General features: G+C 53.9%; 2 protein-coding genes across 3 annotated transcripts; one reads left to right on the forward strand and one right to left on the reverse strand.

Moving 5' to 3' along the window:
- The first annotated feature begins 439 nt into the window (after positions 1-439).
- Positions 440-11,653, forward strand: LOC125953328 (uncharacterized). Of its 2 annotated transcripts, XM_049682825.1 has the most exons (4): positions 440-1,376; positions 5,817-6,936; positions 7,002-10,200; positions 10,358-11,653. In XM_049682825.1, the coding sequence occupies exons 2-3, from the start codon at positions 5,983-5,985 to the stop codon at positions 10,182-10,184; spliced, it is 4,137 nt and encodes a 1,378-aa protein (XP_049538782.1). In that variant the 5' UTR covers positions 440-1,376; positions 5,817-5,982; the 3' UTR covers positions 10,185-10,200; positions 10,358-11,653. The 2 variants fall into 2 exon arrangements, with proteins under 2 accessions (XP_049538782.1, XP_049538772.1); XM_049682815.1 differs by having other exon boundaries at positions 7,002-11,652.
- Positions 11,654-27,449, reverse strand: LOC125953317 (protein sidekick). Its single transcript, XM_049682803.1, has 13 exons — positions 26,415-27,449; positions 25,489-26,293; positions 20,647-20,751; positions 20,246-20,422; positions 19,228-20,139; positions 19,021-19,140; positions 18,791-18,946; positions 18,566-18,692; positions 14,653-18,482; positions 14,275-14,553; positions 13,833-14,153; positions 13,330-13,730; positions 11,654-13,255 (listed from the first exon to the last, which is right to left on the reverse strand). The coding sequence occupies exons 2-13, from the start codon at positions 25,847-25,849 to the stop codon at positions 13,016-13,018; spliced, it is 7,029 nt and encodes a 2,342-aa protein (XP_049538760.1). The 5' UTR covers positions 25,850-26,293; positions 26,415-27,449; the 3' UTR covers positions 11,654-13,015.

Below are 27,449 nucleotides of genomic sequence, written 5' to 3' on the forward strand. Positions count from 1 at the left end.
AATCACAGACCGGATCGCCATGATGCTTTTAATAAGCGTTCAATAAATGCACATTATCATGGCGACCCGGTCTGTAATTGGTGCTTGGATAATTGGCGCACTATCAGTAGCAGTGTGCATGTGTGTGCGTGTGTGCGGTACCTGGAATCTTCACTGAAGCTGTCATGCTGATTGTTGTTGTTCATCTTTTGCTCCTCTGTTTTTTTTTTTATGGCCAGCCACTTCCGTAGCGGCCCAGTGTGCAAACACCCTTGTATACGTATACACAGCATCATCATCCCCCAGCATACACACGCACGCACACACACACAACAAACCACATCGTTCGAGAGGGAGGGGGGCGCGCGTCAGGGGGGTGTTTGTCAGGGATAGCCATGTCATGGCCGCCGTCGCCGCGCCGAGCGCGTACAACATTTCGGGTTCAGTTCGCATACATCTTCCTGCGCGGTCGGGTGGGAGTCCTCGAGAGCATCGAGAGAAAGAGAGGGAAAAAAAGAGGGAGAGCGAGAGCGAGAGAGGCAGAGCACGAGATCGGGCGCCGCTTAGAAACGAGCTGAGAGAGAGAGAGAGAGAGCGCGCACGCCACCCCCGGTAAAGAAAGAAGTGCGAAAGAGTGTCCAGTTTTGTTGTTGCAGTTGTTGTTGATGTTTGTCACGGGCGCGCTTTGTTTTTGTTCGCGTTCGCGTTCGCTGCAAGAAAGAAGCAGCAGATCGAGGCGATCGAGATCGTCCCGCCGTGGTGTGCCGTTGCCATTGATGCCTTAAAAGCCTGCCCGCCAGTGCGTACCGTGCGTCCGTACCGTGTGTGCGTGCGTGCGTGCTTATGTGCGCGATCGTTGTGCCGAGCGTGAGTAGAGAATTCTCTTCCGATTCCGCGTGTGTTGTGTTTTTTTTTTCTCGCCGCCCTCTGCGAGACGGTGTGCGAAAGGAGCACCTCCTTCATTGTGTCCCGCGTGTCACGCACACACACACACACACGTGCGACCAGCAGGACAGACAGCGACGACGACGACGACGACGACAGTCAGCAGCAGCAGCAGCCACGAAAGAGAACAACGAGGGAGGGTGGATCGCATTCCAGAACGGACGACGCGGACACGAGATACACTCCTCCCGTCTCTCTCGCTCCCTCCTCTCTCTCTCTCTCTCTCTCTTTTTCTCGCTCTCTTCCTTCCTTTCTCTCTTCCTACCGAGAACGCTGTTGTCGCTGTACAGCAGCCACACAAACCGATCCTGACAGTTCGCTTGACTCACAGGCAGCGAAAGAGAGAGAGAGAGAGAGAGCTAGTGGAGAGCACAGAGAAAGAGAGAGAGAGCGAGCGAGCGAGCGAGATGGTGCCGCGAGCCACGACGGCTGCTTCTGCACAATGAAATTCGGTAATCTTCTATGTTGTTTGGAAATATTCTTCGTCAAATTTGTTAATTTTTTCCACAGCTTTTTTCCATCAATACAACCACCACTTCGCTTTCGTGCTCCTCCCTCAACCACTGCCTCCTTCTACGTCCATCGCACAACAATCCACCCCGGATTCGACTACTACTACAGCCGGTCTCCTTACTCTGCGCGGTCTTGGTTCTGTTTGTTCAGAAGCTTTTTCTGCTGCCTGTGTTCCTGTGTGTTTGTGTGTGTGCGTGTGTGTGACCCTGCTGTGCACCGGACTCGCAGCGCGCAACACAACACAACCCCCGAAACCTCGCACCACACACGCGTTCCACCGCGATGATCTCGAATGAACCGAAAAACTCGTTTACGCGGCCAAAGGCCAGCCAGCCAGTCAGCCAAAATTCCAACAATCAAAAAGTCGAAAGAAGAGCCACGCGAATTCGCGACGCCATCAACCATGCTGCTGCCGCCGCATACCAGCAGCGCTAGCAGCGAGACGCAGGTCAGCAGTCAGGCCAGCTAGCAGCCAGCAGACAGCATGTTTCGCAAGGGAGGGAGGAGGGCGGGGGGGTTCTGTATGCTGCTGAGCAGAATGAAATCACGCACTAGATTTCTGTTGCTGCTGCTGCTGCTGCTGCTGCTTCATGTATTTATGAATGTCATATGAATGCTGTGCCTGTCTGTGTGTGTGAGTGTGTGTGTGTCCCCGACGGAACGGTGACGCCGTTTGGCTCTTGCTGCTGCTGCTGGTTGATGGATTGAATGAGCGAACGACGAACCCCTTACCCCTTTCCCTTCTGACAGCCCGTCTTCTGACAGCGCCACTGTTTTGCTTCGATTTGCTCCTGCAGGGGACGATGAAACGGAGGGGTGGAGGGGGAGGGGGCGGCGTGCCGTATGTTTTGTTTTGTCTACTGCCGTCTCGCCTGCGTGCCCGGTGTCACGGTTTCGTGGACACGACGACGGGGGGCGCGTTCGCGTTCACCCCCTACCCCCCACCCCCTCCCCCACCGATCACACCACAAAAAAAGAAGATGGTTCGCGATCATTCAGGGCATTCGGAGAGTATATGAGGGCGGTCTTCGGCGGTTCTCGTCGACCTCTCTCGACTCCCCTCCCCCACCCCTTCTCCCTCACTCGGTTGGTTTTTTTTATTTCATTTTTTTTTTGTCGTGGGTCTCAACGCCCCGGACAGCAAAGCGATCGCTCGCTCGCTACCCCGATGAGGTGGTGTCGTAAGAGACAACCAACCCCAACCCCCACCCCTTTCTCTTCAGCCACGGCCAGTTGGATTACGATCGGTGAAAGGGATGGAAAGTCGCTCCCCGGAGGACCCACTCCCCGAAGGAATGTTCGAATCCGAATCATATTTGGGAGCGTTTCGCGGAGAGTTCCTCGCGGAGTACACGTTTGCCTTCAAATGTTTTTTTTTTCATCCCCCCTTCACCCCCCCCCCCCCCCCCGCCCTTTCTCGTTTTAGGGCGCAGGGCGCACCGAGAAGGCAATAGCCGGATTTTTGCGCCATGTGTGTGTGCGTCCGGATGTGCCCGACATTAGCACCACGGCCGCCTGTCAGTCCTCCCCAGCCTTCCACGCCGTTTTTTTTTGCCAGGACCGCGACGAACATGTGTTGACAAACAAAATGATGCGACGTCTTTACACACACGTGTATCGTGTGGTGGTTGTTGATCTTGGCTGTTCACGATGGACGGTGGACGGTTCCGTCTTGGGAATCGCTACCTTCTCTCTCTCTCTCTCTCTCTCCGGAGCCCTGATCATCTGTCCCTCTACCACCACCGACAGATAGAGCCACTACCACTGTGTATCAGGGCATCAGGATCGCAATACAAGCACCGTAAAAGTGTGAGAGAGAGACAAAGAGAGAGAGAGACTCAAAAGGACATACCGGGTGGGTGCGGGGGATGGATGGATCCCTCCGCTCCCGGTTCAATGCCCAATGATGTGTTCAATCGTGCTTAAACCCCTCCATTGATCCGCCTGCCGTCCCGTCTAACACCCACATACACACACACACACGCATACGGAGACGGGCGCCGAGACACCAAATTGCATAGTGAGTCATGCTAATATGGTACCGAGCACACACTCTTACATTACCGTCGAGCAGCCATACCATACAATGCAGAACAATAGAGGAAGAGAGAGAGAATAAGTAGATGAAGGTACGAAAGAAAGAAGTAGAAGAGAGCGAAAACAGTAAACAGGCTCTCTCTCTCTCTCTCTCTCTCTCTCTCTCTCTCTCTCTCTCTCTCTCTCTCTCTCTCTCTCTCTCTCTCTCTCCGCATCTCGAACTACACAAAAAGCTATAGCCCCTAAGCCCCCACGATGCATATGGTACATTACATATCCATGCCCACCAACAACAAACCTGGGGACCGACAAAGATACATTCCATTTGGGTGCAATGCGGGGAGGGGGGGGGGAGTAAGGGGTTCACTTTCTTGCGGCGAAGGATCAGGGACGGTGCTGCTGGTGCTGCTGCTGCTGTTCCACTCCTGGCGATGCACATGCACTGGTGGTGCCGATGAGGAAGAAATCCACGAAGCCACCAAAAACTGTCAACAGCCAGGTTGGGGCAGGTGGGGGAGGGGGTTGCTGGAGTGGAGTGGTGCGTAAGGAAAATAAAATAATTACCATACGCGATGGGCAAAGGGAGGAGGCGGGGGGTGTCGTTTCAAAAGGAAAAAAAGGGGTTTTCTGCCGCCGCTCTTATAAGCATTGGCGGGAGGGGAGGATGAGGATTTGGGGGGGTGGGGGTTTGAGGAGACGAGCAGCAGAAGTTGAAGAACGGACACGATGAGACACGACACGGCTCCAAAAGGATCATAACAGTAGGAGCTGAAGAAGAGGGTGTGAGAGGGTATGAAGGGAGGAAGGGAGAAAGGGAGGGAGGGAGGGAGGACACTGAAGGCAATAAATAGATGGATTCGCCGACGTGCCGGTCGCGTTAAAAAGGGGACAAGCGTGAAGCGAGTCCCCACACACACACACACTTACACAGAGGCGCGCACGGGAGTGGTGGAAGGCGGGGGTTGCGGGGGTGCATTTTTGCCTCTCTTTCTCGCTTACTCTTACTACTGCTGCTGCTGCTGCTGCTGCTGTGCGGAGTCCTTTTAACGATTCCCGTAAAAGCCGCCCAGCCGCTGTCGGAAAAAGGGAAACGAAACCGAATAATGGAGAACACGAGCGAAAGAGAGAGAGAGAGAGAGAGAGAGAGAGAGAGAAAGAGAGAGAAAGAGAAGAACGAAGCATGAGCGAGGGTGCACATGCACACGGTCGTCGTCGTCAAAGCCATCACATCCGTCGTATATATGCGTCAGGCTGCACTTCTCTTTTGCACTTCATTCGCTGCGCTCGTTATGCAGCGAAGAGCTCGCAGGAAAGGTGTAACGCCTGCCGAGTAAGAAGGAGAAGGGGTGAGAAGGGACCGGCAAGGGAAAGGAATGGAGGAAGCACAGGAGCACAGGAATATGGAAGGTTTGGCAAAAAAGGATGTGTCCAACGAAAGAAGAAAAGAAGAAAAACGAAAAAAAGATAACCAGGGGGCCGTGCACCAGCACCTCCCCCCCCCCAAACCGTTCCCCCATACCCCCTCTTCTGTAAGGGGCACAAATCCCCACCGTCGTCATCGTCCTCATAATTGGCTTTTGATATTTTTCCGGTTTGTTTTATATTTCCCCCTTCGGTTTTCGGTTTTATGTTCAAACCGTTTTTTTTATTGAGGGGAAGGGGGGAAGGGAGGTAGTACAGCACGATGCACTTCGTGGTAGTCTCTCTCTCTCTCTCTCTCTCATTCTCACTGCACTTTTCGGATCGGGTTCAATTGGCAGGTTTCAGGGTTTTTTCTTCAAATACGCTCCTTCCCATTCCAAATTCCTTCTCAAATCCTTTTGTCGCTTCTTTGTATGCGTGTGCGTGCGTGCGTGCGTGCGCCCGTGCGCGTGTGTGCTCTACTGCTGCATGTATGTGCATTCTTGCCTCTATTATCTCACCACTCACCACCCGCGAGAACCCCTCGCTAGCTAGCGAGAGAGAGCAATGGATTAGCTGGTATTGGATGGCAGGGTTGGGAAGGCAGGAGGAGAGTACAGCAACATCACTGCAGCCGACCGCCCCTTCTGGAACATGCGGCACACCGTCATCGACACCGCCACATATATATCACTCCCCTCCCCCTTACTGACGGTTTTCTTTTCTTGTTCTTCTTTTTCTTCTTGTTTCTTCTCTTTTATGCTGCCGCTTCTTGAACTTTGCCGGCCGGCTTGAACCGCGGTTGACGATCCCCGCCCCGCTCCTCCCGCAAAACAACAATGACAACGACGACGACGACGACGACGGTGACATCGATGGTAATAACAACAACAACCACAACATCGGGCTGCCTGTGTGTGTATATCTCGTGTAATAAGCAGCCGGCTGCAGCTGCTAGGCACAGCAAGGCCAGCGGGCTTGTTGTTGGTGGTTTGGCCACCGGCGTGAATAGCCTCAACCCTCACCGACACATACGCGCGCGCGCACAGCCTCATACGCCACCGAAACCGTGCGGAACACAAGAGGGCATGATAATGTTACTGCAAAATGAAGCGCACTCCATTGGGAGGTCATATGGCCTCTCAGCAGCACCAGCACCAGCACCAGGTCTACCACCAGCAGCAGCAGCAGCAGCATTACCAGTTCCAGCAGGACGAGCAAGACATACGAAGGAAGCTCAAACCGTCGTCACCGCAGCACCAAGCAACCAAGCAGCATCAAGCATCATCATCGCCAACGTCGCAGTCGTGTGCCAATGTGAACTGTAGTAGAGTGAGCAGCAGTAGCAGCATCAGCAGCATCAGCAGCAGCAGCAGTAGAAGCAGAAACAGAAGCAGAAGCAGGTGCAGGAGCAGAAACAATAGCAGCCACAGTAGCAGCAGCAGCAGCAGCAGCAGCAGCAATAATAAGCCCTCAACATCGCCATCATCAATCTACTCATCCACATCAGTATCGTCCTCCTCTACATCGACGTCATCCGGAGCTTCCGGAATCCGACAACCGGAAGAACCGGCAGCAGCACTAACGGAAGCAGCACCAAAAAGAAGCGGCATGCATCGGCACCGGAAAAAGGATCGACTCGATCGGGCAGCGGCCGCAGCAGCAGCAGCAGCAGCAGCTGCTGGATCAGTGCCACCAACCCTACCGAAGTACATGTACTCCGGTTCCGGCACCACCGGCCCCGCGCTCACACCCATCTCCAACGAGAACCTCTATCAACCGTGCTTCGGTACCGGCGGACCGCCAACCGTGCGGACCGAGCAACCGGAACCACCGCTGTCGGTCCCCGATGGTGGCTGCTGTCCGGCGCAGCCACCCTCGATCCACCACCCGCGGATGCATATCCTCGGGACGGTGGCACCGAGCAGCACCCACACTACCGGTTGCTATCCCGAAGCCGATCCCGATAGCATCGAGGTGTACCGGGATCAACAGCAGCAGCAGCAACAAAATCCGGATCTACACCTGGCAGCGGACGATCGGCACGTTCCCGGGCATCTGGTAAGTAGAGGGCCCCCCCTTTCCCCGCGTCATGCCTGCTAACGTTAAAAAACCATTTCATTCAGCATTTCAGCAAATGGAGCGGCAGTAACAGTGCCAGTGGTCCACTGCCCGTCAGCTCACCGCACGGCAGCAGTGTTGGAGCAACAGCAGCAGCAGCAGCAGCAGCAGCAGCAGCGGCGGCCGCCGAATACTCGTATGCCTACTGCGAACCAATACTACTGCAGCGACCGCCCGTTCCGGCCAGCCAGCACCAGCAGCAGGCACCGGATGCCGGTGGTGCCGCACTGGTGGAACCGCTGGTACAGCCAGCACACTCCCCACCACCGCCGTCCCTTTCATCGTCCGGCTCCTCGTACTGTGTGCCAATGTACGCACAGCAGCAGCAGCAGCAATTGCGACGAACCCACACACACCACCAGCATCAACCACCGCCACCGCTGCCTTCACTGAAATCGTCCCTGCCAGCCCAGCTCCAGCAGCTCGGGGCCAACCCGGCCACCGGCACCGTCTTTCATCATGGCCTTCGGTCACACCAGCAACAGCAACAGCACCCGTACCAGTACCATCTGCCTGCCACCGCCACCAACAACGCTCAACACATGACGACGCACCATCACCATCACCATCACCATCACAACTATACGCTACCGGCCAACGGTGGCGGTGGCGGTGGCAGTAAAGCGCTAACCACCGGTGGCGCGTCCGCGACCACGACCGGTTCATTGCGTGCCTTATTCACCAACATCTTCCGTAAATCGTCCTCCTCGACGCAGGCGACCACGACGGCGGGACGGGCAGCAAGGCAGCAGCAGCAGCAGCAGCAACAGCAGCAGATGGCTCCGGGCACACCGAGCGATCCAATGATCGGTACCGCCTCGCTCGGTCCACTCCCACTGATGCCGTTTATGGCGGGGGTGCCCGCAGGTGCGGGACCACCGCTGGGACCGACAACCGAGCGCCACTCGTTCACCACCTGCTACGGCACGAAGGAGAACATCTACGAGGACATTGGTTCGCATTCGGGGTTCACACAAGGGCCGGGCGGAACGGCGATACCACTAGGTCCCTCCGCGTCCACCTGCTCGGCTATACACTCGCCCACCACCACTACCAACACCACCGCCGGTACGACGACCACCAGCACCGTTGGTGCACCGAGAACCGACGGCGCCATCGACGGAACGGACGAGGTGCCCGTACCCGAACCATCGGCAGTCGATGGAACGACCGGTCCCGGTCCTATCGCCCTCGCGCTCGACACATCCTCGACTACTACGGCTACCGCGTCGGCAGCGAGCGAACCGGCGGGCATCCCGGCCGGTACCCTGTTCAATCTGTCCGCCGAATGGCGCCAGGTGCAGCTGCAGCACGAACGGATCATTGGTGAGCTCAACCTGTCGGTCGAGCGGCTCATTATGCCGTCGTACGATGAGCAGCAGCAGCACTTGCAGCACCATGGCATCGACCAGCCGGATCGAACGGACGGGCACGTTACTGGACTGCATCTCGGTGAGGTGTTGATTCATGCTCCGCCGGGGCCGGTCGCGGTTCAACCACCGGTGTGCTGTGGTGTCAGTGATCCGGCCGATGGTGGTAAACCGGGAGGCACGGTCCATCCACTCACCGGCCTTTCGATGAACCATTCACGACCGCCAAGACGCCATGGTGGTGGTGGAGGAGGAACGCATGTGATGCAGCTATCGATCGCCAACTCGCCACCGGCGATGCAAACGGAGCGCCACTCGCCCACGATCTCGTACGGCAAATCGTACGGTGACGTGGACAGTGGCATCAGCAGCAGCAGCACCAGCGGTACCAGCTACTCCAGCAGTATCCTCTACCGCAGCATCACCAACTACCACCAGCAGGGTGGCAAACAGGATCTGGGCGCCATGATGATTGGTCAGCAACAGCACCAGCACCAGCCCCTGCAGCAGCAGCAACAGAGCGGTCGGAAGCCGATCTTGTTCGGGCTGAGGACAACCGGTGGTGGGCGAACCAGCAGCGCATCCGGTGACAGCTGTCGCTCCCAGCTGGGGCTGATGAGCGGTGACAGGGCACTCACGCAGGGGAGTGCGGTAACCACGAGCCCGGTTCGGACCGGTGGTGGTGGTGTTACCAATGCGCCCGATCCACCGCCCCCACCAGATGACGATGAGCTGTTGGGTGTGAGTAGCAGACCGTCCGATACGTGCCACGAGTGTCACCTTCACCTGCACCAACCACCCCTGCACCACCCTTACGCACCGCTGCATCTGGATCATCGGTTGCTGCCGGTTGCGACTACCTCCCGCCGTACGCTAGCCACCTGCTGCTTCTTTCCCCCCGACAGCACCAACGTTACCCATCAGCAGCAACAGCAGCAGCAGCGTGCAGTAGCAGCAGCAGCAGCAGCAACTACCAATAATGGTGCCACTAGCGGTGGTACCACCGGTGGCATCAGCAGCAGCACCGGTGGCAACAACTTCTGGAACCGTTTCCGTAAGCTGCGACAGACGGCAACCGGGCTGTTCCAGGGTGGCAACGAGCTCAGCAGCAGCACCCTTAGCAGCCCTTCGGGCGAGTGCATTGATGTGGCGTTGGATGAGCGGTTCGAGATGGAAGAGGACCACCAGCATCACCATCGTCACCATCACCAGCAGCGTCATCATCAGCAGCATCGGCTGGTGCCATCAGGCTGGACACTGCGGGCACCGCGTTCTGCCCAACAGCAACAACAGTACCAGCATCTGCACCAACAGCAACAATACCACCATCAGCACTACCATCACCACTCGCCTTCACCGCCGCAGCAGCAGCAGCAACAACAACAACAGCAACAAGAGCAACAGCAGCACGAGCACGACGGTCACCAGTACGGCGGTACGGCACCGAGCCTGGCCGAGTTGCTGCAGGGAGCACAACATGCGGCCGTTTCGGCGCTCCAACCTGTCGCTGGTTACGGTGCAACCCCCACCGACGACGGGTTGATGGCGACTTCCGCCACGGTACGGAACGTCGAGCAGCAGCAGCAGCAGCAGCAGCAAACCCAACGCATCCAAAGTACTTCTGCTACGACTGCTGCTCGTGGTGGTGGTGATGGTGAGCAACAGCAACGCTCGCCTTCGCTATCGCGCTCGTCATCATCGTCACCCTCGACGATCACCTCTGCCTCGGCGTCGCCCTCGTCACCCTCCTCACCGGTGTCTTCGTCCTCGTCAGCGGCCAAGATCGTGAACCCCCCCGTGCCAAGCAGTCACGCCTGATGGCGGTGTGATGATGGTGATGATCGTCTTCGAAAAGCGGAATCGTCGTCCAGGGCGATGGCTTCCGGGCAATGGCAAAAACCAGCCCATTGAATCCCTTGAATATGAGTGCCAACAACATGACTACAACTCTATCTCTCTCTCTCTCTCTCTCTCTCTTTCTCTGTTTATAGGATAGTAGACAGTACAGTTCGCACAAAAAGCGAAATCGTGAGCAGCATCACCGGGATATCCGTTTTAAGATTTATTTTTTCTTATATTTATACATCATATATATACAAAACCACACACATATATACACACGTCAGCGATGCGCGGTCTTTCAATGTTATTCGGCGGGGGGGGGGAAAAAAACATGAGTTCAAAACGACGGTGCTCTGCCTAAAATACCGGCAGAACTGCGTTGAAGAAGTACTGCTAGAGAGCAAAGGCCAATGGCTGGAACGAGTACGGAAAACAGGAAATCTATTTAGAGCCTAGTAAATTTAGCGAGAATAATGTCGTTTAGTCGTAGGAGTTTTAGAAATAATGAGAGTAAAACTAGAAGAACAAACACACGATTACTGTGATCTGGCGCAGCGTTTCAAGAGTAACACTTAATATTATCATTATTAATATTATTATTATTATTATTCATATTATAATAATTATTATTATTACTAACGTATGAGTAGTAAACGCTAGAATGAAAAGAAACAAATGGATGTATGAGTAGTAATGGTAGAATGGAATGAACAAAATGAGTAGCAATTACTGGTATAGGTACCTAGAGCGATACGAAAACAGGCAGCCGTGCATATGCAGCACTGCATTTACGTAACCGTAGGCGCAGGAGTGTGGTGTGAAACGAAAGCAGGTACAGGACAGCTGGTCCAGCAGCCCGTGCTATGATATACTAGAGCTGCTTAAACAACCCGACCAGCCCTGATGTAGCTACCTGGACGAAAGAAAAAAAAAACACAAGTAGAGAGCATGTAGCATGCACAGTACAGTTAACAGTGGGTTCGAAATGGTTAGAAATACAGGAACAAGCTCCAATCCCTCTCCTCATCCTCCTCCATCCATATCCCTTTACACGATTTTACGCATTTTAGTGAATGGTAACCACTACTACTCCATCCGCGCCAAGCAGCGTCCAGTCATGTCGAGACAACGAGAGTAGAGACCAGCGTGATTTGCTGGTCGGCGATTAAACCCTTGCTCACGTCAGCCACGTAAAGAGTATGGGCGTGAGCGGGGTACGCATCCTCGGCAACGGACTCCGATCCGATAACGCATAGCATTTAAGCCAATTGTGCGGGAGCAAGAAATAAACATTTAAGACATGCGTGCGATACAATTATACACCAGGCAAAACAAACACCGGTAAAGCGTTTCAATTGATGGATAATCTCACCAAACACTGCCTTTCCACAGCATGAAGTATTTTTTTTCGGAAAAAATAGACAACAAACAAATGCCATCGTCTATACCACACGTTTATGAATGGTGTGTTACCCTTTATTCTTATTTTGTTTTCACCTACAATTATTCCGCCAGTATACATAGTATATCAATTCATTCTTTTTATTCCTTTTACTTACGAAAATGGCTTCTTTCTTAGGTCGATTCGATTATTTTACTTGCGAAAAGTGTTGATATACATTTAAAAAATCGTCAAAAAAGTAGGAAGGCCAGTAAAAGAAAGCTACACGACTCTAGGTTCGCCACGGTTTCCCACGGCCTGCTATTTACCGTTTGCCTATTAAACTGCTGCGTATCTTCCCCTATTGCCTATTGCGTTTCCTTTCGCTTCCATATTTCGCTCGAACGCCTGCAGTCGAACACGAGCTCCAACACCTTCGCAACTCAATCCTACAGGCACCCGTACCATTCGATAGCCACAGCGTGGGTAAGAGATACAGTGCAGTCGGTTCGCGTTGGCGTCGGCATCGGCATCGCATACAATTATGATTATCACATCAAGATATGTTTCCATTTTTGTTAATCCACTAATGCGGCATCATCACACCATTTACTAGTAGCCATTCTATCCTTTTCCCCCGAAACACTTTCCACTATCGTTTGGATCCGCCGTTCAGTTCACTTTAGGGCTCCATTGTGTCTTCGGCTTTCTCGTTTTCGTTTTAAGTAATGGATCACCCTGCTTCAAGATCGGAGCGCTCTATCGACACATGAATTAAGATACAAGGCCGCTTGTTTACTTATTTTCTAGCTACGATATTTAAGGTTAGTTTTCCAGTAAAAAACAAAAATTTCACTCCATCCCCGGAGAAATAATTTCCCCGTGGTGCGCCCTTGCTCTTCCCTTTGCGCCGGGAATCAGAATTTGGTTAAGTAGCAGACATGCTCGCATGGGAGCAACACTGATGTGTATCTGCTTCTTCGATTCTACATTCGTGGCGAGATAATAAGCTGTGTCACATCGAGAGCGTACTCCGCCTACATCACATCTAACACATCATCGCTCAACATTAGCACGCAAACGTAATACCCCTAGATTATAGTGTAGCTACCGAGACTCAGAGATTAAAAAAGAATTCCAACGAATTCCGCCGTAGCGTACCCCGGTTGGGGTTCGCATTTCATTGATTGATCTACCTAGTTCTTGCGCGGGGGACAAGTAGAGAGAAACCCACAAAAACGACATGAGCATTGGAGGGATTGATTGGTAAATGATTGATAAAAAAAAACGAAACAACGCGTAGTCTTTGCGTTGTTCTGTTGGCAGTTTGCTAAGTAATCGAAAGGAATCTCATCGTTGTAGGAGTGCCGTCCCTCTTAAGTGTGCTTCAGCAGTTATCGCGGCTGCGATGCCATACGTTGCTTCCTCACACAAATGAACTGAATCCAGGCAGCGGGGCTCTTGACCGGGCCATATTGTTCATTATGATTTGACCCCCGTTCAGGCTCATCACGGCCGAACCCTCCGGATCGGAGTCAGTGTAGCTGGAGTAGTTGCGCACCGGCTTTTGTCGCTTCCATGACTGCCGCAGTAGATCATTGTTCACGTAGTGGTTGACAAACGAATGTGGATCCGAGCGGACACTTTCGTTTTCACTCTCAGAGGCCTATGCGGACAAAAAAAAGCGATAAATGTTTAGAGCATAGCAGAGGGGTGCATTGAAAGCGAGTGCCAATTTACCTGTGAGTCGCTGGAGCTCACCTCCGACGGTTTCTCCGTGACACTGCTGTCGTCCGGGTTTTCGTCGTAGCACTTGAGACTTTCCTCGTCACTGTGGTATGCGACGGAGGCTGGTGATGGCCGTGGTGGCGATTTTCCGAGCGAGGCCGCGGCCGCTGCTGCTGCCGCACTCGATGACGGACCTCCGCCGCCACCCTTACGCCCAAGTATCGTACCAGTGCGCCGTCCTAGCGTGCTGTGCAGCATCATCGTTCCGGTACCTCCGCCTCCGCTACCACCGCCCATTATTCCACCACCGTTACCAGTCATACCGTGCCGGGAGCGGTATAGCTCGAGGGCCAGCTCCTGCCGCTCGTCAATCGACATCGCGATCGATTCCTCCAGCGTTTTCTGTACTTCCTCTGAAATTGCAATGGGGCAAAAAACAAAGGGAAGAAAATGGAGAATTTATAAATCATTACACTCTCGTACACATATAACTGACAAACGTCGACATCACTTACGCTTGTACTTGTAGCTTTTGCTCTTCACGCATAGTATCGCAACGACTATGATGACAATGACGATCGAGGTAGCGGCAAGGGCCACCATGAACCAGGTCTGCCGGTAGAACGGTTTCAGCTGCAGGTAGCCATATTCGAGATAGAGCTTTGATGGCGTGAGTACTGCATCGTCGGAGTAGACGGGGCAGCTGATACCGTATCGGTTGTAGGCGATAACGCGGAACTTGTAGGCAGTCGAGGGCAGCAGGTTCTGAAAGCTAACGGTGAACTCTTCCATCGGGCCATTACTCGTACGCGAAACCGTCTCCCACCGCAGATCATCTAGATAAGAGGGCGGAAAATAGTTAAATACAAATTAAGATACCGGGTCTCCCTACCGCGCTTTTTCTCTCTATTTCTCTCTAGCTTTCTGTTTCCCTCGCCCTATCGTCATTCTACCTACCGCGCTTCTTCGTTTCAATGTAGTATCCAAGGATTGGCCCTTTGCCCGACTGTCCGTTGAGCCACTGCATATCAACGCTAGCCTGCGATTTGGCGATCAGGAGATCGCGTGGTGAACCGGGCGAACCCTCCTGTGGTCCGGTTGTGACGTTGCCGCTGATTGCTGGTCCATAATCAATGGTTTGTGCCCGCACCGTAAACGTGTAAGTGACTTCCTCTTCCAGATTCTGCACCATAAGACTAGTGCCGGTCACCTTCTGCTTTACCTGCTTGCTGAATTCTGCGAGACGAGATAAGAAAAAATGGAGGCAAATGCCATCGGGCCTCGTTAGCGTTCCTGCTTTCGTAGAGATGCCAAAGGGGGTATGTCTTTACTTACTCTCATTGTCCTCGGTCGTCTCGTATGCAACGATGTAACCTAGGATGAGCCCGTTACGCTTGCGTGGTGGTTCCCAGCTGACCATAAGGCTATTCATGGTAATGTCGCTGAAGCGCAGCTGGGTCGGTGGACCCGGCAGACCGGCCAGTGTCTGCACGGTGATCGGTGCGGATCGGGGACCATCGCCAGCCGGATTAAACGCTAGTATCTGGATTCGGTATTCGGTGTACTTGTCCAGAAAAACGAGATTGTGCATGGTGTAGGAAGCCGGTACCACTTCGATTTCCTCTTCGGGCGGCTTCCGGTGGTCCCCTCCGTCGGCACCCCCGATGGCAGCGAGCGATTCATCCTCCGATGTGTTGGTGACGAGATAGAAGATTTTGTAGCCGAGCAGCTCCCCGTTCTGGGTGCTCTGCTGCGGTGGACTCCAGCGCAACCGTACTTCAGTCGACGAGAGAGCCACACCCTCGATGTTCAGCGGTTCCCCGATCGGTACCGCCTCGCCAACGTACACAGCAACCGGTGGCGTAGGGGGTCCCGATCCTTGCGAATTGTACGGCTGCAGGATGATCTCGTAGTTGCGATCCTGTGTTAGCTCGGTCAGCACGGCCGACACCTCGCGCACCCCCGGTACATCCAGCTTCGGAGTGCTTTGCAATGTCGATGGAAAGTCCGACAGCGGCTGGTACAATATCCGATAGCCACCGGTTTCAGTATCCCCGTTCCAGGCACTCGTGGCAAGCGCATTCCACTGCACACGCACACTGGTTGTCGTGATTGGTACCACCTTTAGTCCGGTAATACCCGCGGACGGGGCAGCTGGTAACGTCCGCGTCTGCACGCTCTCGGGACTATAGCTCGACGGACCGAGATCGTTGGTCGCTCGAATTCGGAACTGGTAGTACGTGTGTGGCTTGAGACCGCTGGCCGTATAGGAGGTAACGGACGGATCAACTCTCTCCGGCAACGTACTCCAGGCGCCTTCGTTTTCGCGCAGCTGCACCGTATAGTAGCGGAGCGGCGCGAACCCATCCCGGCCCGGCGTCCAGCTGAATGTTATCTGCTCCGCCTGCACCTGCGACCGAGAGATCTGCGGTTCGGAAGCTGCCTGCGGCAGCTGCCGGTTGTTGGTGGTGTAAACGAGCGCATACGCCGTCTTGCCCCAGCCAAGCCGCGTCTGTGCGGTCACGCTGAACATATAGTAACGTTCGGCAAGCAACTGTGTCGCGCGAAACGTACGGTCGGAGGGTGGGAACTCTTGTGTGAAGTTAAGGCTGTGCGACTCGTTGAGTAGATAGGTGACGCGGTAGGCCAGGATCTCGCCGTTCGGCTCATCTGGCACATCCCAGATGATGCGTGCCATGCTGAACGAAACGTCCGGAAAAGAAACGTTCGATGGGGCACCGGGCGTATCCTGGAACGTTTGCACACGCACCGGTGGTGTACTGAGTGTACCGTCACCGAGTCGCGTGTACGCTAGCACCTGCACATCATACGGTACGAACTTGCGCAGCTCTGTCAGCGTTGCCGTGAAAGTGCTGTTGTTAGGGATCGTCTTGTGCAGGATGGGTGTTCGACCGATCGAACCATAGTACACACGGTAGCCCTCGATCTGGCCATTACGATGGACTTTCGGTACCTCGTGCCATCGGACCACGATCGTGGTGGACGAGGTAGCGTTTGCTTCGACCACGGCCGGTCCCATCGATGGTACGCCCTCGCGTGTTCGCTCGAACGCGTGCGGACTGTCTTGTGACTCGCCAACCTCATTAACTGCCGTCATGACCACCTCGTACACCGACCACTCTTTCAGGCCCTCTAGTACGTGCGAGTTAGCCGTCGAATCTTCGATTAGGACACTCCGCAACCCACCACCAAGGGCTCCGGTTGCTCCGGAACTACCACCACCAGCAGCAAGCGATGCAAGCGACGCGTCATCATCCGCCGCCTCGTTGATGTTTCGGTAGGTGATGTTATAACCCTTAGGATTTCCGTACCATTCGCTTTGCTGCAGAGGTATCCAGCGTACGCGCAGTTCCTTCGCGCTCATCGCTCGCACCGTCACATTGAATGGCGGATGTTTCGGGGGTGCTTGAATCGTCTGGAAGTCCTTAGTCGGCTCGGACGGCTCGGAGCGACCAACCACGTTACACGCGATGAGGCGCAGCCGATAGGAGGTGAAAGGCGTCAGACCGAGCACGGTCACGGTTGACGCGTCCGGATCGTTTACCTCGTGTACGACGAACCAGGTCATGTTGCGAGCTGTCTGCGCCTCGACGATCCATCGCGTGATCGACGAGTTGCCGTCGAAGCCGGGCGTGAACTGTATCACCACCGAGAACGCCTCAATGTTGGACAAGGCCAGTTGGTACGGTGGACGTGGCAGCACCGGCTCGATCCCCGACTGGATGGTTGCCACCTTGGATACCCCCTCACCGACCGCCGTCCACCCGTTCACCTCGAAAGTGTAGTGCGTGGTGGCCGTCAGGTGTGTCACCTGCAGACTATTTGCCTCGGCCGTCAGATTGACCGTGCGGGCTGTGCCCGGGCCCGAATCGCGCTCGTAGTAGCGCACCTGGTAGCCCAGCAGGATACCGTTGGTGCGCCGAGGTGGATCCCATAGCACGGTGACTGCCCGGTCGGAGATACCGGTAAACTGCAGTGATGCCACCTCGTCCGGAACGTCCTCGAGTGTGCGCACGGTCGATGGTACGCTCCGTTCTCCATCGCCTGGATCGGTAAAGCATAGCACGGTCACATTGTAGACGGTGTACTTTTCCAGCCCGCCGAGGATTGCGCTCTGTTCGGCCAGCGGGTCGAGCAGGTTCGGTGCTACCGTCAGCGTCCGCATTTCCTGCTCTAGCGGACCTGCATCGTCCGTTCCTGGAGCCGACGGCAATTCGTAACGCCACGCCTGCAGCTTGTAGCCCTGGTTAATGCCATTGATTTGCTGCGGGTTCGGTGGCGTCCACCAGACGCGCACGGCTGTCGAGTTGAAGGCGACGGTACGCACGCCTGTCGGTGGCGCCTCCGGGATGCCCTCCTTCGTTTTGATCTTCGCGCCCTCGCTGTACACACCGACCCCCATGTTGTTATATGCGGCAATTTCAACCACGTAGTCCTTCCAGGTGATCAGTTCCTGAATCAGATAGTTGCGCTGGGCCTCGTTCGTAATGTTCCGGTAGTTCCATGGACTCGCATTGTAACCAAAGAGCCGGTATCGGATGATGTAGCCCAGGATCTGCCCATTTCGATGCTCCTCCAATGGTGGCTGCCACTGGACGATGATCTCCGTTGATGAGCGGGCCGAACCGACGAAACCAACCGGCCCACCAGACGGTGCCTCCTGCGGCAACCGAACCACGTTGCTCGGCTCCGACGGCGAACCTTCGCCGACACGATTGACGGCGCTTACGCGGAACTGGTACGCGGTGGCCGCTTTCAAGTTCGCGAGCAACAACCAGCGCACAGTGGCCGACACGTTCGCCGACTCCGTTACCCAGTTCAACAGCGGATCGGGCAGTGGACCGAGCTCCGGTACCTCGCGCCGCTGCACGATGAATTTGATCAGCTTGCTGTTTCCGTCGAAGCCGGGCGTCCACGACACGTTGATGGCACGGTGCTGTGGTGTGCTAAGCCGTTCCGCCCGCACATTCGACGGTGCAAACGGGAGTTCGATGACGCTCAGCCGAGCCGACCGGGTCTCGTTGCCACCCGGTGACGTCACGATGCACACGTACTGCCCAACATCCGACGGTCGAACCTCGGTAATCTCGAGCGTCCCATCGCCCCGCACACCGATACGATGGCTGTTCTTGATCGGTAAGCGGCTGCAACACAGACAACAATCCGTCGGTTAACATCAATAAAACAATCAAAATAATAAGCGCCACCACGTGTGCGCACTACTCACTTCGGTTCCCGGTACCAATCGATGTTGTACGGCACAGTCGGATCGCTCGAAACGCCACACTCAAGAGTGGCCGAGTGACCGAGTAGTACGATCGTATCGGCTGGTGGGCGAACGATCTGTGTCCTTACTGTAAGGCAAGAGGTAAACCAAACGCACCATTCAAATGAGCGAATATCGTAACAAAAACCGCGACGCGAGCAATAGCAGACGCGTAAGCCAACGTACCTAGAACGGTTAGGTAACCGGAACCGGTGATGCGGCCCGCTTCGTTCTCCCGGAAGCACGTATACAGGCCACTGTCCGATTCCCTGACGTTCGACAACAGCAGATCGCCCGAATCCAGCACCTGCACCCTGGCGGACGACTCGATCGGGTAGGTATCTGTGTAGGCGACAGAAGGAATACTGAATAAGCGATACACACGCCTACACACGCGCGCGCTAGCCTCTACGTACCGTTGTACAGCCAGGTGATGTTGGGTGTCGGTGCGGCAATCGCACGGCAGCTGATGGTGGCATCCTTCCCGTCCAGCACCGTCTGGTTCGCTGGTGGTACCTCCATGATCGGCATCGAAGCTAAAACGGAACAGGGAAAGTAAGAGCATTGTTTAGCAACTCGCCCTCTTTCCTGTCCAACTCATACAATTCTTAAATCATACGTACTTTTCACCTTTAGCCAGGTATAGACAGACCGTTCGCCGGCCTCGTTTGACGCCAGACACTGAAACATGGCCGTATCGTCGATGCTCAGCCGCAGTATCTCGAGCGAGTTGTCATCCTGCACCGTGTACCGGGTACCCGTACCCACACCCTGCGCCTCAATCGGCTGTGCATTCTTGTACCAGCGGATCGACGGCATCGGCACCCCAATCACATCGCACGGAAGGATGATGCGCGAACCGTAATCACCGAGCGTTTCGGTACGGAGCGGTGTCACGAACGTAGGCGGTTCCTGCACCGTGACGCGGGCCATCGAGAAGACGGTCGGGTGACCACCGGTGCGCATCCGAACCTGGCAGGTGTACTCGCCCGTGTGCGTTAGGTTCACGTGCAGGAGCGTGATGGTGCGGTTCCATGGGTCGGTTTGCGCGAACAGGATGCCAGTGTTCTCGATCGGAATGCCATCCTTCAGCCAAACCGTCTCGAGCTCGTGCAGGGGCCGTGCGTTCGCAATGCACTCCAGCTCGACCGTTTCGGCCCCGCGAACCACCTGTACACTTCGCGGGTGCACGATAATTTCCGGCGCTATCTCGGCGTACGGGCTGCTGCTACCGCTTCCGCTGCCATCGGTGGTCACGTTGAGCCGCACGAACCCGGTGATTTCTTCGCGGCCGATCTGCGTGTTAATGGCACGCGCCCGGTACGCCCGAATGTCACTCTCGTCCGTGCTCAGGATGATCAGCTGGTTGTTGGCCGTCTGCGCGTACTTGATGTCGTAGGTCAGCGGACCCTCGTCCGTTTGCCACGTCACCGACGGTGCCGGTACCGACTCGATGGCAGACAGATTCAGGATGGCCGGATAGCCCGCCGCTACCGATACCACCTTCTCCGCGAGATCCGTAAACACACCCATGTCTGTAATGTTTGCCGTGGGAAGGAGCGGGTAGATGGATGGTTAGCATAATTAGTAGTCCCTTGTTAGCTAGTAGGCTCTCAGTAGGGACCAAATCGTAACACTCACAGGCAACGACCACGTCGATCTTCTCGCTGAAGATCGTGCCGGCCCGGTTCTCCGCCTCGCACTGATACGAGCCGGCACTCTCGCGCGTAATGTTCTGGATCTTGAGGTACTGGCTGTTGCTGAAACTGCCGACCGGGACACCATCCTTCAGCCACCGGTAGCTCGGTTGCGGGTAACCTGAACGCGGGAAAAGTAGCAGGAAAGAGCGGCACACACCGGATGCTTAGTCGTCTCGGAAGGTACGGAACGTTAAAGAAAATCGGAGGAAATCCGTCGGTCGGAGCCCGCTGCGATGCGGGTTGGCAGGGTGGCGCTAATAAGGCATTCAATTTTCGGCCTTCGATTTCCGATTTCCGATTTCCGGAGCGGGCGGAAGTGAGGTGTGTAAATGGTGCACTTACCCGATGCGTGACACTGGAGTATTTTTGTGCGGCCCTCGTTCACGATCGAACCGGATGAGGAGGGTTGCGTCGTGAAGCGTGGTGCCTGCAGCAGCGACGTCGTATCTATTTACCAGCATAGAATGGCAGCGCGAGGGAGGGCACGTCGCACAATTGGCACGTCGGCGTTTCGTCGAAGGTCAAGATCGAGAAAATCGGAGCGAAACAAAGGAGGAAAAGTAAACAAATGGTTAGTTCTATTTATATTTGTGTCTTATTGATGTATTTGACAAAAACTTCTCCTCAAAGCAGAACGCTCCAGCTATCTGTGGGATAAGACACCACACAAATGGAGATTGGAATCCAGCTTTTCTTCTCAGAAAAGCCGAAAATATACCAAAAGGGCCCTCCAACACTCCGGCAACAACAACGAACTATTGGAGGGTGCCGATAGTTGAAAGTGGAAGCCGGAGAAAAGCAGCAGCGCTGTCTTTATGGCATTTGGTTCCGACTTTCCCGGCATTTCAAAATGGGAATCTCCCCATTAACTTCAGTACTACTGTCGCAGATTCGATTAAAAAGTGTGTTTTCTTTTTTTTTGACGCCAAGTTTAGGAGCTTTGCACGCAACAACAGCAGCAAGCCCCTATCCAACAACACAATGCCAAAAGCATACTAAAAACAAACAAAAATGGACGCACACAGCCGCGCATCGTTTGTGGGAGTAATTAGAAATGGACCAATCGATGATGGGTACACATCGTCCCTCTCTCCTGGTGCGCCCCGTCCGTGCAAGGCGATGTTGCTGCCGCCAATCATTCTTAAGGCTTCTCTCACCATCATGTGCAATAGAGGCACCCCAGCAGACACAATCCAACGCGACCGGATGGATGGAATACGGCCAACAACGGCCACAATCCGTGAGAGGATGGAGAGGATTGGGGAAGGGGGTTACGGAAAGCTCAAAGTAAGTAGCCGCAACGTAGTGGTAGAGGCACCACCGGCTGGGCTGCTGACGGATCATCCATTTTAAGTGGCTTCCTCTGTTCGCAACCCCACTTCCAAACACAGCGGCGCGGCACGAGGTCAGCGCGAAAGGTCTTGGCGGCCACGCGATCCTCTCCCTCTCTCTCGCATTTAGCACGAATCGCCATCTTCGTCTGGTTGGCGAGGAGTTGTGAACTGTGTGATGGAGCGGAATGATGCGGGGGAGGCGGCAAACGCGATGGTTTTTAGAAAGACGCTACAAGAAACGATCCGCAATTTCCATAACACTACACCAAGTTCATACCCCAAGAACACCAACAGCTTCTCCAGCAGCGAGCAGCAGGGCAATGTTATGAAATCGAAAAACAGCGAAAGATGATGATGACGATAGACATGAATAATCGGTTGAGATGGATGCAGGTGATCAAGAGAAGAGATGCGAGATGTGTGTGAGAGAGAGAGAGAGAGAGGGAAAAGAAAGATCGAAAGAAGAACGAAGGAATAAAATGAAGAGAGAATAAAAAACCAAGAAACTGGTTTTTTCTTCCATCCAAAGAATCCAACAATCCACCACAACCAGCAGCCTCGGTAGTCGTCGGTTTTGGATTCGAGAATTGTGGGCTATCATACATTCGTTGCTAGCATAGAACGGAAAGAGTGCGATACAGACGGGAGCGCGAGCGCTGTTCTCTCACAAACTGGATGCGATCATTAGCCGTGGCCACACGGGGTGAAAACTCTAGCGCAAACGAAAAAATTAATGCCAAAACGGTTTCGCTTAACCCTCACACGCTGTCAAACTTTTATACGTCCGCGGACTTTTTCGCTGAACCCTTGACGCTATCGAACGCTTTATTTACGAAAATGTAGGTTATTTTCGTATTGTTTTTGCATTTTTAATATAAATATAACAGCAACAGCAACAAAATCGTTAAAAACTGCAAAATTTATTCGGAAATCAACTTCAGCGGCCAAAACACAGATGAAAACAATACGTTTGACATTTCGGCATAAATTTTCGGGGTTTTACCCCTGCCACACGAAGCGAAAACATTTTGGCATTAATGTGCAAATTTGCGCGCAAATTTTCGCCCCGTGTGGCCACGGCTATTCGGTTAAAAGCCCAACACCGAAGGACTGAACCAGTCTCCGCTGGCTGGCTGGAAGCCTGCGAGACTCTCTGCAGAAGTCTCTACCAGCGTACCACTCTACCATCACCACCAACAACACAACACACATTCAAAAGCAGCATTAAAACGGTGATTTACAAAGAAACCGGGCGCGCACACACACATCTACTAGTGCATCTCCCATTCCCACCGTATATACCTTGAGGCTCCAACCACATCCCTCCTCTCCACCCGCTCCATCCAAACACCAACACACACACACCCAGTGCACAGCAACCCCTTTTTCGACTGGAGAACTCTTCCACGACACAGCAGCAGCACAACGATGTGCGATCGACGGGGCGATCCCCGGGGCCTGACAATTCCCATCACAGAGAAATGGGCATTCGGGGGAGGGCGTTTGTGTTTTGTAGCATTGGAAAGCATAAGAATGTTGCCCCTTGCTACTGCTACTGCTGCTGTTACGTGTGTATTTGTTTCGAATAGTCTCATCGACGCCACGCGTCTGTTGTTGTTGCAGTAGCCTCTGCTACCTTAATTGTCGCCTGCTCGAAGAACTACTCTTTCGGTGTAAGCCGCCATCCTATGGGATCCTTCTTTGTCTGCCCATCGGGACTTCGATATTCGACACCTTGACACGGCAAAGGCGAAGGTGTGCGCGAAGAGACAGCGCTATCGGCGATGAGAGCGCATGGTATGCATGGTCCTCACCCTCACCATTCGATGACGATATCACATTCTCTCTCTTTTTTTCTGTATCGGGAGGGACGGAGAAGAAGGAGATGGAGATGCACGAGGAATGGGTGCATGGCAGGTTCGACGAAAGTGTATTTTATAATCCTTTTGCACCGGCCGCGCTGGTCAGTGACCAATGGCTGAGAACACGAGCACACATACACACAAGCGCACGCACGTCTGAGAAAGGAGTTTTGCTTTGGAGCGTCATTGCAAAACCATCAATTGATATTCGAAAACGGACGGAACATCCGGTTTAACCGGAAAGCGCCGTGGTGTGGTAGGTGTGGGGTGACGAAGGAATGTTTAGCACTACACGCAGCCCATAAGAACATGTTTTTGTGCTTTGTCGTCGGTTTGAAAGTACGTGATGATTTGACAGAGTTGTTGTTGAATACTATTTCAATTTCTCGATTGACCGCCTAACGAACTTCAAGAGCTAACGGACAAGTTTTATTTATATCCCGAATATAGTTCACTGATTGCTGGAAAAAGCCCTAGGGTGTACAAAATATGCATTGTCCATCTGCTCGTCCATTAGGATTTGATGCCGATCTTTCGCAGCAGTGAAGCGAACATGTTCATCGCAGCGCGTCACTGCATTTACCCAACTTCTGCTATTTCAGGGCAAGGGGAATCATGTCCGCTTGTACGCAAAACAAGACAACAGTCTAGGCAAGCGGAAGGAGGTGCGATATAATCCGCTACACACGCAGATGTGGAACCACTATAGGGACTATAGAGCGATGGTCGATGGTAATCCATCGTTTGCTAGCGGCTATTTGCAATTAGTGCCGTCTACCGTCTAACCGCCAAGAACACCATATTCTCCTACTTCTCCTGTGGTAACTACCAATGAAAAAACGAGGATGGCAAGGCATGTTATGCTGGGCGTTAGTAAGCAGCACCTCAGCAGCACTGAACAAACAACAGCGGTTCTGGGGCATCGCCGGTTCTCGGATATACAACGATGTATGGAGTATGACGTTTTCAACCCCGAACCTCGCGAGAACATCATAAAACTCTATACACCCGACTCGTCGCGGCTATGGTCGTCCGGGTACGGTAACGTACCCCGGCGCGCGCATTCAGAGTGTATAAATGCATCGGACGGCAGTACGACAGAGAGCAGGAAGAAGAAAGTGACGCGAGGATCATAAACATTTCATAAACATCATGCCTTTGCCATCATGTTGCTTCATCCCCTCCCGCCTGCCAGCCAACCAAGCGCAGTGAAAGATGGGATGATGCGTTGGAATGGGTAATGCATACCAAATGTTGTCTGTGCGACATGATGAACTCCTCCCTCTCGAGCCATCCCCTCCTTCGACCTCTAGCGTCACCGGATCCTCCGCTTTCCTCCGATTTTTTCCTCACCGCACACTGCTGCCACTGGGATGGCGCGGCAGATGTTTACCATTTATACCGAGCGCATGGAGAAAATGCATTAAAGGAAAAGTGCATTTTCTTGGGCAAACGCGTACGTTTAGAACCATGGTCCCCTTTTTCCGATCCAGACAGGGCAGATTACACGAGAAGCCCAGCCCTAGAAGGAACACGCCAACATACACACGCGCACTCCGTCAGACACAGACGCCCTGCCCTTCATTGACATCAGCGATCAAGACACAGGGAAAAGAGCCCGACCATACCGTGCCGCGTACGGAAGCATAAAACGGTTTATGTTTTTATGTTTATTTTTCGTTGCAACCCGCAACCGAGGCTCGGTTGTTTTGCTGTGTGATAGCAGGGCTGTGTTGCGCGCGCGTTGGATGCGTGCGTGAAAAGCGACACATCGAAAAGACAGAGAGAAAGGGTGTTTGTAAATACGCGACCACCAACCAAGAGTGTGGCGAAACCAGGGGTTTGCGATGCGATAAGAGAAATTAGCATGAAACGCATGATACGCTCGTGCGATTGCACGGAATAGCGACAGCATACGATAGTAGACATACAATAGAGCTCTGCACTCCAGTAATCCCTCTTCCTTATTGATCTCTACGAGGACTTACCCGTGCTATAGCCAGCCACTAAGGTCGAGCTGCTAGTCAGTACGTAACAGAGGGCAAGGATGCCGGCAACCGCCGCCGGTGGCCAACGCGTTCGGTTGCTTCGATGGTGATAAGACAATCGTAGCCGGTGCTGTGGTGGTTGCAGCAGGCCGCACGGCATCTGCTGTGCTGCATCATCATCATCCTCCATCCGTGGTGCCGTTTCCGCCTGCAACCGGGCGGCTGCTGTTCGAGAAGGTTCAACAATCAGCATCGATGATTGCTGTTGTTGTTGCTGCTGCTGCTGCTGCAGCAATTTTATTTGTTTTTGCTGTCGGCGTCTGCGTCGCCGGCGCGCCAGGATTGCTTCGTCCTGCAACATCGTCGTGTCGATTTCGTCCGAGTCGCCGGCAGCTCCGGTGCATGGCTGACGTACGGTTGACAGTGTCAAGTGGCCTTCCGCTGCTGCTGCTGCTGCTGCTGCTGGTACTGCAACTACTATTTCAGACGGCCCGTGGTGCGCCAGTGCTGGTATGCGAGGAGCACCGCCCCAACCTTCTTCAGAGAGCAACCGTGGACCGCTGCTCAGCTGGCCGTCGTGTGTATGGGTTTCGTTTTTGCTATGTTTTTGCCTCCAGACGAAATATTTAGGACAGTGGCGTTACTCGGAGCCTCGGCGTGAACAAAGATGCACTCTGGGGCACAGTTTAGCCTGCGAACCCGCAATAGCACCGCACGGACAGGACACACACATTCATAGGCCGCAGCCCAGACAGCCAGATTAATGGTACGCGCTCGCACACACTCGCACACACACTTCTCGAGTCTAGAGAAAAGAATGTGGAAAAAGAAAGAAATAAAAAAAAAAAGGTGCGGATGAGCGACGGAGTTAGTTCTCACGGCACGGCCGCCGCGTTCTACCTTTTCTCTCTCCCTCTCTCGCTTACCTGAATGCACTGCACTTTTGCCTCTCTCTCTCTTTCGCTCTTTCTCTCTCAGACCTGATCCTTTCCTTTCCTGTTCTTGTCACTCGTCACAGCCAGGGAAACCGTTAAAGTGATCTGGCAGCGCAGTCTAGAACGACGCCAACGACGATTGCACTTTGGCAGAGGCCCATCATGTACTCCGGGAGTGTACTGTACCAGGAATGCAGAATCGCTCCCGTAGCGTCTTATTGGCAAGTGCCCCCAAAGCTAGCCACGCAGCTACGTACGCCACACCACACCCTCGCTGCGCTAGTTGTGCTGATGAATCACACACACGGAGGTACACACACACACACATACGGTCGATGGGGTTGGTGATCGCGGCAATTCGTTGAATTCCGGGAACCTTTTTGATTGCTGGCAGGGCAGGGCAGGACAAGGCAACCAAACACCTCGCGCACCTGGCGCAGAGGGTGGAACAAGCTGCTCCGTTCTGGGAATCGCGAACCCAAAACCCATCCACCGAACCAAAACTGTCTTTTCCGTTTTCTTTCCGTTTATGTTGTGGATGGACTGGATGTTGGTCTGGATTGTGAATGTTTGATTGTGCGAAGACGACGAGAAAGACGAAGATGAATGGAAGCCAGGTCAGCCGTTTTTTTTTTGCTTTTGCTTCCACTGGTTGATCGTCGACCTAGCGGTAGCTATGGCCGGACAGCGGTACGCCAAGGGCACACGCAGCACCAAGCGTAAGTCGGCCACGCACAACACAAAAGCACGATCGCGATACAAAACCGCAAAACACACGCTCTGCACGTTTGTAGCCACACAAACACACACGGGCACAATAACACAACAAACGTGCACGGAAACAATAGTGGGACGGGATAGTCTCGTGAGTATAAAAAAAAAACACCAAAAATCGGTTCACACTAAAAGTAAAGCGAACGACGATCGTCGTGCGCGCGCGGGAGCAGTTTTTGGAATTCACGACGCGTGCACAGAGCAGCAGAGCAACAAATCCCGTTGCTGCACGAGACGACGCTCACACGAACA

The sequence above is a fragment of the Anopheles darlingi genome, chromosome X (assembly GCF_943734745.1).
Source record: "Anopheles darlingi chromosome X, idAnoDarlMG_H_01, whole genome shotgun sequence".
Lineage (NCBI taxonomy): Eukaryota > Metazoa > Arthropoda > Insecta > Diptera > Culicidae > Anopheles > Anopheles darlingi.

Excerpts from the sequence above, each read along its gene's own strand:
- LOC125953328 (XM_049682825.1), top strand. The coding sequence starts at position 5,983 with ATGAAGCGCACTCCATTGGGAGGTCATATGGCCTCTCAGCAGCACCAG. Across the intron at positions 6,937-7,001 it reads GGCACGTTCCCGGGCATCTG|CATTTCAGCAAATGGAGCGG; the intron begins GTAAGTAGAGGG and ends CATTTCATTCAG.
- LOC125953317 (XM_049682803.1), bottom strand. The coding sequence starts at position 25,849 with ATGTTGCAGGACGAAGCAATCCTGGCGCGCCGGCGACGCAGACGCCGA. Across the intron at positions 20,140-20,245 it reads GATCGACGTGGTCGTTGCCT|ACATGGGTGTGTTTACGGAT; the intron begins GTGAGTGTTACG and ends CAAACATTACAG. Across the intron at positions 19,141-19,227 it reads TACCTGGCTAAAGGTGAAAA|CTTCGATGCCGATCATGGAG; the intron begins GTACGTATGATT and ends GTTCCGTTTTAG.